General features: G+C 49.3%; 1 protein-coding gene across 1 annotated transcript; it reads left to right on the top strand.

The window, feature by feature from the left end:
• The first annotated feature begins 413 nt into the window (after nt 1-413).
• LOC123116061 (zinc finger protein WIP6) lies at nt 414-2,107 on the top strand. Its single transcript, XM_044537065.1, has 2 exons — nt 414-1,137; nt 1,254-2,107. Exons 1-2 carry the CDS (start codon nt 574-576, stop codon nt 1,761-1,763), a joined length of 1,074 nt encoding a protein of 357 aa, XP_044393000.1. The 5' UTR covers nt 414-573; the 3' UTR covers nt 1,764-2,107.
• The last annotated feature ends 8,885 nt before the right edge of the window (nt 2,108-10,992 follow it).

The raw sequence follows: 10,992 nt of genomic DNA, 5'->3' as shown, positions 1-10,992 counted from the left end.
AAGGGTACTCCCTCTGTTTTTTTAGTTCGAATATTAGCTTTGGTCAAAGTCAAGCTTTACAAATTTTGACCAAGTTTATAAGCAAAAATATTAAGATATACAATAACAAATCAACAACATTAGATTTATTATTGAATATACTTTCACACCGTATATATTTATTATGATAAATGTCTATATTGTTTTCTATAAATTTGGTCAAACTTTACGAAGTTTGACTTTAGTTAACTCTAATATGCAGAGTAAATAAAAACGGAGGGAGTATATACATACGTAGGGTACCTATGTTGCACGTGCAAGTGTATAACCCCCCTACTAGTCGCTACGACCAATCATTCACTATACTTAGCCAAGCCCCCTGTCTCTCTCCAGCTATATATAGCGCCCGGCCGCCTCCTCCCCCACCCACAGACCAGTAATCAGACGAGCTACCTAGCCTCAGGCGCAGCTAGTCATAGCTTTCTTTCTTTCTAGGCAGCACACCTCTCTTCCTCTCCAACGCTTGTTGCTCCCCTCGCTTCCAATCCAGCCTACTCAACTCAAACTTCCACACGCCGGGAGAGAAAGAGAGCCATGCACAGCTACAGAGCCATGCACCCCCACCCCCACCCCCACCCGTACCACACCGCCCCTGCCCCTCCGCCCAAGATGGGCAGTGGTGGCCATGGCGGCGGCACTGAGGATGACAACCAGTCCATGCTCCTCCTCTCCCTCTGGCCGCCCGGCCACCACCATGACGCAGCGGCCTCCTCCTCGGCGTGCTCCTCTCACTCCGTGGCCACTGCCGCGCACTCCACCGCGTCTTCGCCCTGGTTCAACCCAAGTCATGTCTACCATGGCTGTGGCGTCGGAGGCGGCGGCGGCAGCAACGGCAGCTTCTTGTTCCACGAGCAGGACCCTAACGTGAGCGTGTCGCTCTCCATCGCCCCTCCGTCTCCGTGCGGTGCCAATCTGGCTCCCTGCGGCGGGAGCTACGCCTACGCCGCGCCGGTCGCGCCGCCCTCGGCCGCCACGGCGGGCGGGAACCAGGTGCCCAGCCAGTACTGGATCCCCTCCGCCGCCGAGATCCTCGTCGGCTCCACCCAGTTCTCCTGCGCAGTCTGCAACAAGACCTTCAACCGCTTCAACAACATGCAGGTAACACGATGATCTTTGTCGCACGTACATCATTTAATGCACTGGCGGTGCAGATCAACGTGTGTGTGTTCAAAGTACATGTGCTGAGCTTGAGCTTCTGGCTGTTCCCTGCGCAGATGCATATGTGGGGGCACGGGTCGCAGTACCGCAAGGGATCGGAGTCGCTGCGGGGGGCGGTGACGGTGGGCACGGCAGCGCCGCCGCCGTCGCTGATGCGGTTGCCGTGCTACTGCTGCGCGGAGGGATGCCGGAACAACATCGACCACCCGCGGGCGCGGCCGCTCAAGGACTTCCGCACGCTGCAGACGCACTACCGCCGCAAGCACGGCGCGAGGCCCTACGCGTGCCGCCGCTGCGGCAAGCGGTTCGCCGTGCGCGGCGACTGGCGCACCCACGAGAAGAACTGCGGCAAGCTGTGGTTCTGCGTCTGTGGCTCCGACTTTAAGCACAAGCGCTCCCTCAAGGACCACGTCCGCTCCTTCGGAGGCGGCCACGCGCCGCACATTATCGAGTCCGTGGCCGTCGACGAGGACGAGGACGAGGACGACGAGCATGACGACGGCGACCTGCACCTGTACGACGAGAACGGCAACCCCGGCGACGGCACCGACATGGTCTTGCTCTAGACAACAACTACTTACCTTTGTTTCCTGTACGAAGTCCTAGTTAGTACTAGTCCACTACGTAGGAGTACGTAGCTTCTAGGTTTAGTTTGCATTGCTTCCCAAAACAAGTGCATCATCATTAGTCCGTCCAGAGTGCTTGCATGGCGAGGTGTTACTGCCCTAGTGCAAGCTTAATTAACTACAAGTGTATGTCTGTGTGTCTGTCCCATGGAAGAAGTGTCGTAGTACGTACGGTCAGAGTCATACGGATCGACCGAGATGTGGTAGTGTACTGTGTCATGGTCACTTCATGTATTTGTCGTTTGGTCTTTATCTGAGTCTAAAGCTCTACCACTGTTTCATGGTGTCCCGTGCATGCGTCAAGATCGAGTACGTACTACAAAAGAGCTAGAGAGAGAGATGGGGTGCCATTTCCATCTTACTGTGTTTATTTTGGCACGGGAAAGAGTTTTACCACTGTGGTTTCTTTCCCCGATCGGCGACTCGTCAATCTCTCGGATGCTTCTCTTTTGTGCTTTCCCTCATGGGCGACTTGTCATGTCCCCCCGCAGTGACTGATGGGAGGGCGTTTCTGATCTTTTCCTCGATCGGCTCCTCGACACCAGACCCTTTCTCCTGCTTGTCTTTTCACATATATGTGCAAACTCAACTACTCATCATCAACTGGGGTAACAAAGAATCATTTCCAATCCGCCTCTCCAGATAGAAACTCAAGGACCTCCAAGTTTTTTTCGCTCTCAAATGCAACAGCACGTGATCCATCTACGTTTTATTTAGTTAGCTGATAGACATGCATAAATAAATAAATAAAATCTGAACCGGCATTTTGGCGGGGGCACATTATGAAGATATGGATGCATATTAGTCCTCGTTAGGAGAAGCGTTTGACCAACAGTTGCACTATTAATATGTAACTTATGTGATATGAAACCATTATCATAAGTAAGTACTTTGGAATAAGAATCTAATGACATAATTTTATGTCACATAGAGTATATACTGATAGAAAAATTGTTGGCCAAAGGTTTTATGCAGAGTAAAAAACCAGAGAGGGTGTAAAATTAAGAACTAAATCACTTTGTTTGGTCAGATTGGCTTGAGGACCCTATTATATAACTATTATCTCATAATAAAGTTTGGACGAAGTTTTTTATTGATCAATCACCATGGGGAGAGGATCTCCACCTGAATGCATTACTCAAAGAGGGCAGTGAGTGACAAGGTTTACAGAGGTGCGCTAGTGTGCAAGGAGAGGTACAACCACCAAGGCATTGTGGCATCCTTCTGAAGAGGTGCTCTAAATCTACCCAACCAGAGAGTAAAGTCCAAATAATGTTCCAAATGATTACATTGTGAGTAAGGTTGTCACTTGTTAGAACTCTAGCATTACTTGCATCCAAAATCATGCATAACAAGGAATGACCGACTATGGGCCCGGTGTCGTTGTCGTGGCCAGAAAATGTTCATAAAAATGAATCCAAAGAATTTACATACAAGGAGGTGTATTCAGTAAGAACGTTGATATATAGAGAGGGAAAGCGGTGGCACATCATAGCATCAACTAGGAATGGGTGCCGGTAGGCTCCATGATAGAGCGGAAGTTAGGGCAAAACACAGATAGTTCGACAATTTGGGGACAAATATTGGTCGTCTGCCTTTTGGGTGTCCACATTGGTGCATGGTCTCGTGGTTAGCGGGCTTCCATACATCCATCTGCTTTGTATCGGTTTTCACTTTTTAATTAGCAAAACATGCAAATTTATTTCATTTTTTAGAAACACAACGCGTAGTCATAGCACCCGTAGTCAACTCTGGACTTTCAAGATTGCAGAAGTCATTATAGGCGCCTAATACAGTGTCAAACACGATGTTTGATCCTTCATGGGATGGGGATATAACAAACCTTGTAACCATCCCGCAACAGGTTTCTATCTCTATGTGAAGTGCGTGTGTGGTGATATATATGTGTGCGAGAGTGTGCATCTTTGTACCTTGCAGTCGACATAAAAATATCATAAAGACAAAGAAAAAAAGTTGTGTTGACGTTCATTGATCTATCATGTTTCCTTGTAGAACATATTGCTTCCATGTAGAAGATGTGGTAATCGTTAAATCAAGCAAAAAAAAAACATTCTCAGTGTGGATAAAGATCATAGCGACATAGTTTATTTTTTATGAGCGCGAAACTATAACGTGGTAGATTTATTTTGGACAAGCATTAAAGTCCCAAATGGTTTATTCCGGTGAGATCATACGATAGCACTACATATTTTCAATGTTTGCTCAATCTCTGACAAGAATACAAATATATTTGAGAAAACTGAGAGGATTACTCTGCTAATTTGCTCAAATATATTTGAGCGATGCATGTAGCACACAACGCTACGTACCAATCATGCATGCAAGTACCCATTTGTAGCCTTTATAATAATTCAGGGTTTTGGTCAAAAGTGAGCGATATGCATGTATGCTTCTACGGCCCAACGTACACCATACAACTTTTCATACATATCTACATATCTCTGCAGTGTTTAGTAGAGTGGGGTACGTTGTAGATATACGCTTTTCTGCACATACGAGCCAGCATATGGAAAGGCAGTGGAAGGAGCCAAAGTTTTGAGTTAAGGCTAGCCAAGCCATGCCGTGCCATGTCATGCATGGGGGCAGGACCGGGGAGGGTGCAGCTTTTGGCTGCGGCACTCACTTGGCGCCCAAATGGATGAAAGAGAGGGAGAGGGAGAGCGAGAGCGAGAGAGCTGGAAATGGCCTTCGTCACGGCCTCCCATCCCTCTTCACCTTTCTTTACCCCTTTCCCTTTTGCAGTACGTACTGCATGGTGCATGCCCCCCTCCCCTCCTCTGCCAAAGCTACACACACCACCCTCTCTCTCTCTGGAGTCTGGAGACGGGGAGTGCATGCACATGGAGATGCAGATCAAAGCGATTGCTTTGCTAGGGTTAAGGTGAGAGAGGAGAGGAGGCATGCATTGCTGTTGCTGCCGAGCGAGAGAGAAGACTGCGGCCGGCCATGGCCATGCATGCGATCGGCGGTCGTCGTGGCCTGTGCACGTACCAGACAGGCGGGCAGGAGGACAGGAGGGGACTGCGTCTGCGTGCATGCATGGGAATGAGGGGTGTGGCGCCACGGGATTGGCGCTGCGCCCGTCGATCGCTTCGTCGTCTGATGATCGAGCCGGCGACCGACCGACCATGGCGCCGCCTCAAAGTGAGTGCCGGCGCCTTGCACGCTTCGCCCAAAATCATGCATCTCCCTGCTGCTCCTGCTGCGTGAAGCGTGATGGCATGCATGCATTCTCTCTTCAATGCTACAATGATTTCTTCTTGTACTGCAGATTACGCATCCAACCTGGCCTTCATGCTGCGTGGCGTGCACACCCTCTAATCACCTTACCTTTAGTAGTATGAAACGTATTTTAGTAGTTCAACTAAATGAAGCACGCAAGTTCGTTGTATAAACTGCAGCTCCAGCGGTTTGCTCCCGTACGTACTGCAGTGCATGTGTGCATATATAGATATATATACATAGAAAGGAGAAACGCGCATGGTGGCATGCACTCGTGTCGACACGTACTGTGCTGGCAGTAGACCCTCACGGGACGACACAGTGCGACCAACCTATCAGAAAAGCATGCATGGAGCTGTACATGCATACATGTACGCACGCACGTACCTACGTACTTACACATGCATGGCATACTGGTTTGCTTGCTTTCTTTTATCAAAGGAACAGACATCCCCGCCTGCGTTGCACAGACAGCACAGTGCACACTGCGCATGCATACATATGCATGAAATGAAAGCATGTGCATGTGTGTGTGTTTGCATGGCGCTAGCTAGCTCTGCAGTTTTGCGTTTCTCTCATCGATCAGTTCATCAGGCTCTGCATGCAACGTACCCTGTGCTCCACAGTCGCTTTACGCAGAGAGAGAGAGAGAGAGAGAGAGAGAGAGAGGCCTAGCTTAGGTAGCCACCCAGCGTGCAGCGGCAGCTGCTCGACCGATCGATCACCACGTACAGAAAATTACTAGCATCCATGCATGCATGCATGGACCACAGTGCAACTATATTTGTCCCTCTGTCTCTATCTGTGCCCCGAGCCTGAACCTAGTGAGACACCGAGGAGGAGAGAGAGGGCTGCTATCAGAGTAACGTGCGCAGCGTAGTCACGTCGCTACGGTGCCCTTGTACGATGCATGGACCCACGCGGCATGCATCTGGCAGGGAGGCTCATCATCCCGGGGCATCATCCACTTGCTTGCATTTCAACGGTTGGATCCGGAATCAGACGGTAGAGCCAGCCAAATGATTGATGTTAGATACTACTTGTATACTACGGAGTAGACGCCAATATCAACGGCACAGCAAATATCTCCCTTATCGACCAATCTAAGCTTCTTTTATCGGACGCTAAGACGAGCTTCACATTTTGGTTAAAAATATATGCATGAGATAGTTAACAATAAAATATACCGTACTTGCGTAGAATTTATCAGATGCTCGCCCTACTGCTCTGGTCGTAAAGTATTTTCGTTCTTAGACCTACATCCATTTTCACTGATGTAAGACAATTTCTCCCTCTTTAGTGTTGCTTAGGATCTAGCTAGGGATATGGATACTCTTAGAATCCAGTCTCATGACTGTGCTTTTGGCAAACCCTCAATTCCTTAAGGAAGTATTGTTGACATATGTTTCGAAAATATGGGATGGATCATTTTCAAAATTAAAAACCATATGGATCCATTTAATTCTAATATACAAAGGAAACGGAGAGTGCTCAGGAAAAAAGAGAGTAGAAAATGAATTTTTTTGAGATAAGTAGAAATTGATTTCGGTGCCATACCAGTCAATATCAACTACAATCGGAAGAAATGGTGGCTATGAAATGATCAGGTTGTTGGATGTTCTGAAAATTTGTTTAGATTTTTTCGAAAAAAGGTTTCCCTCCGCTTTGTATTCCAAAGCAACCAACACCGATACATGATCGCTGGGGCGAACAGCACAACAAGCCCAAAAGAAAAAGAAGAAGAAGCAAATGCCAACAATGGCAGCTCGACAGAGCACGGATGACCCGCCACCGCTACGCCCACCAAAGACAAACCACTACAACCCGAGGCTCCGGACCACCGCGTACAAAACAGCACCTCCAAGAAGGAAAGCGACGCCGACGACGCTGCTGCCCGGACATGTCCTAGGGTTTCCCCGGCACGCGGAGGGAGGTGGGGGATGGATATCACCGACACCCTCCAGGGAGGAATGGTGGCACCCGCAGGTGTCACCGCATCGGGGCCGAAGACCGCTAAGGATTTCTCCCGTACTCCAATCCCCGCCGCCCAACGGACCGGAGCCGACCAGCCAGACCGCCGCCCACCACCATGCGTCATCGCGGTTGCGCCGTCACCCACGCCGCCTCACTGCGGACACCAACACGAGGCCAAGAGGACCGGAGAGAAGCGCCCCGCGGAGGGAGAAGCAGCACCGAAACCGAACGGGAGGGAACCACCTCCACCGCCGTCGTGTGGGAGGCCAGAGCCTCCGGCACCGTCGCGGTAGCCGTCCGGACGCAGCAGCAGGGCATGCCAGGCCACCCCTGGCCCGGCCAGGCCCGAAACGGGCCCGCTAAGCCCCGCCGCCACGCTGCAGCAAGCCGGCGATGGCGCCGCCAACACCCTGCCGCGCATCGCCTCTCCCCCGCCTCCCGGAAGCCACGAAGCAGACCCACACCGCCGCCGGCCCGCCCAGGCCCAGATGGGGCCCGAAGGGCCCAGATCTGGGCCGAGCGGGCGCCGCCAGATCGCGCCGCCGCGTCGCCCCGTCGCCAACGGCGACGCCGCCGTCCAGAAGCCCGCCCCCGCTCGCGCCAGGAGCCCCCGCCGCCGAGAAGCACCGCCCGGAGTCGCCCCGTCCCGCGCCGGCGGACACCCGAGAGGGGAAAAGCCAGGGGGCCGCCGCCACCAGCGTCGCCCGGGCCAGGCCCGCAGCGGGCGCCGGCGACGGCGGCAGAGAGGAAGAGGGAGGGAGAGGCGCGCGGGGGGAAGGCTGGGCGCGGTCGGCCGCCCGCGGGGCGGCTCGGTCGCGAGAGTTTTTTGCGAGGGTTCGAATGACCAACTGTTCTCGAAATACTTTTCAAAAGCTTCTCATCTGTTTAGATTTTTTATACAGTGCTTCAATTCTAAACTGAAGTTCTGTGACTGTAATACTTGATTACTACACCTAAACGATGCTGTGCGCTAGACATGTGAGAACAGTGTTGTATATATCTGCCTAAAAAGGGCCACTGTAGTATGTAGCTCGTGGTTTTGTCTTTCGAGCGTGTTGGGCCCACGAGTAAGCTGACATGGGTTGCGCCCAGGGCACCATTTCTGGTGAAAGAACAAGCACAAGAGTCTCCACGCATGGATGCTAGCTCCAAGTTATGGAGATGGGCAGACCCGCAGAGACTTGCATATGCATGCATGCACAGTACATCTTCTTCGCAAACTCCGGCCTGGTCCCTACCCGATCTTCTCCACAAGTACCGTGGCCTTTAAAAACGCAATAGTCTAAACACAGGCCGGGTTTCTTTCTCTTTATTTACGCCCTAGCTAGTTTGTCTCTTTTCCTCCTATCTATCTATCTATCTATCTATCTATCACTACAATGATTGATCAATGAGTTTTGCATTGAGTGCGGCTAATCTGCACCCGGGCTCAGCTGCACCCACGCTTAGAAAAAAATTCAAAAAAAATACTAGAAAAATTCAAAAAATTCCAATTTTTTTGTGGTGGTAGATAATTTGACGCGTGAGGTGCGCCCCAAAAATCAGCTCATTTGAGCATCTGAGCAGCTCTCGGCCAAAAAGACAAAATCAGGGTCTGTAAAAATGTATACTGTTCATGCACTGTTTTGACCGGTTTGTCTTTTTTGCCGAGAGCTGCTCAGATGTCCAAATGAGTTGAATTTTGGGACGCACCTCACGCGTCAAATTATCTACCACTACAAAAAAATTTGGAATTTTTTGAATTTTTCTAGTATTTTTTTGAATTTTTTGCTGAGAGGGAGCAGATGAGCCCGGACACCGTTTTGAGTTTTCGTTTTGCGTTGCCTTTCTTTCATCAACAAAGGTTGTGGGTTTCTTTATATAGTATAATGTCCAGATATTACCGGGGTGGCAAAAGCATTATTCAGGAGGTTTGTAATTTTGAACTTAAATTCTACTTTGTGCCAAGTGTCCTAAAGTGGTAGAAAATACCCTTTTTGAAAAAGGGCACCACTCTGTATCCCATTTAACACTCTAGTTTCCATATATCCAGTTTTGCCAATTTGTGTTGAATCTATGTGCATGTCATTCTCGCCGGGATGATGTGGCAAGTCAGTGCGGCCTGAAGGGATCACATCAATGAACAAAACGGTGACTCCATCGACAATGCCGCCCACATCTTAATGGAGCAAGGTTTCTACTTCGACTTTAACCCCACACCATAAATGGCTTCAGAGTGGCTCGCCACATTGGCTCGTAGTTGGATGTATGATGGCAATCCAAACACACATGGTTTCCATGTCTCTATGAATGACTCCTTTGAGTGAGGAGTGAAAGGGTACCATGAGGGTATGATGTCCACTGATGCGGGACATCCTACACACATCACCATGATAAGAGTTTGTTTGGCAAGTGACACGTGTGACATCTACTTCACATACATAAAGGTGAATCATCTCCTTTACACGTGTTTCATTGACCCCTTTGAGGATGGTATACTATTTGACACCCGTCTTGTGTGCATGCATAGGTATTGTCAAAACTTCACAGATGACGAGTAGTGTAAGCACCAAGGAAGGCCTACACCATCCATGGGGGAAGCATGGAAGCGAAGACGGAAAAAATAGAGTTGCAACAAGCTACACCCACTGGACGTCCGGTTCTAATGTTGCCAAGCATACAAGCCCTGCGAGGAATCAGCCGAAGAGAAATGCTACAACGACCGGATGACCGACGACCACCGGCCATTCAATGAGTCCATTATTGGGCATCCAACATCCACCAGAAATCCGGTGCCAAGGCACCGGAGAGGAATTGCCAAAAATTCGGTGCGTACCAGAGGTCCGGTGCCTTGCGAGCCACCGGACGTCTGACGCCTACCTGTGCACATGGCCTTGTATCTCTCTCCCACCTACCATTCTGTGACAAGGACTATAAATAGACCTCCCTTCCTCATTTCTATGGTTAGATAAGAATAGATCTCATATCATAGAGCTTAGCTCATGTACCTCCCCTTTTGGGATTCCTCTTAAGAGAGGGACACTTCATTGGAGTTCAAGACCTCTATTGTAGAAGATCCTTAGGGATTCAAGACCCCTTTTAGGGAAGATCCACCCATGGATTCAAGACCCATCTCTCCATGATATTTGGATGAACTATCTTGTATCTTTATTTCCCTTACTATTCTTGGGTCTTGATGCACCTCTTATATTGCTTGTGATTTCAGGAGTAATTGGAGTGAATCTTGTCAAATAGAGTGTCCCCCCCTTTGATTTCTCAATGTTTTCCCCTCATGTTCTTCGTGTTCTCCGCATTTCTCCTCGAATCCACCTCCAATTCGTGAACATCAGGACAAATTACACTGATTAGGGTTTTGCCCTACATCATCTTGGTATCATGAGCCATATTGACACGGATTTGGAGCCCTACCTCCCCTTTCTACCCCTTAGATCAGTTTTTTCTTGCCCAATTTTCAAAATTTCCCAAAAATAGCCCAACAAAAAATTCTTGTGATTTGTTGTTCTTGTGAGTTTTTGTCGATTTTAATATGTGGATCTAGTGTTTTGCAAGTTGGTCTACTTCCCTTGGCGCTCCCTAGCCCCAATTTTCCTTTTCCCCCATTCAAGCTCAAAATCTTTACTTTTTGCCCAAAATCGCGTCTCAGATCTCAAATCTTGCATTGACCCCCGACCCACTGGACGACCGACACTTTACCGGACGTCTGATCCCCATCGAGCCACAGGATGTGTGAAACTTACCAGAAATCTGGAACCCCAAAACAGAGCCAATTATCGGAAGTCCGACACTTCATCGGACTTCTGGTAGTACAAAAAACTAACTTTGCTGAAATTTTCTTTCGGTCATAAATAATTCATCTGGAGTCCGATTTTGAAGTTCTTTAGCTCATTTTGTAGCTATTGACATCCCTCATTCCACGAAATACTTCCACCATCTTTTGAATCCATAAAAGTTG

The sequence above is a fragment of the Triticum aestivum genome, chromosome 5B (assembly GCF_018294505.1).
Source record: "Triticum aestivum cultivar Chinese Spring chromosome 5B, IWGSC CS RefSeq v2.1, whole genome shotgun sequence".
Lineage (NCBI taxonomy): Eukaryota > Viridiplantae > Streptophyta > Magnoliopsida > Poales > Poaceae > Triticum > Triticum aestivum.
This window is presented reverse-complemented; position numbering and strand designations above follow the sequence as displayed.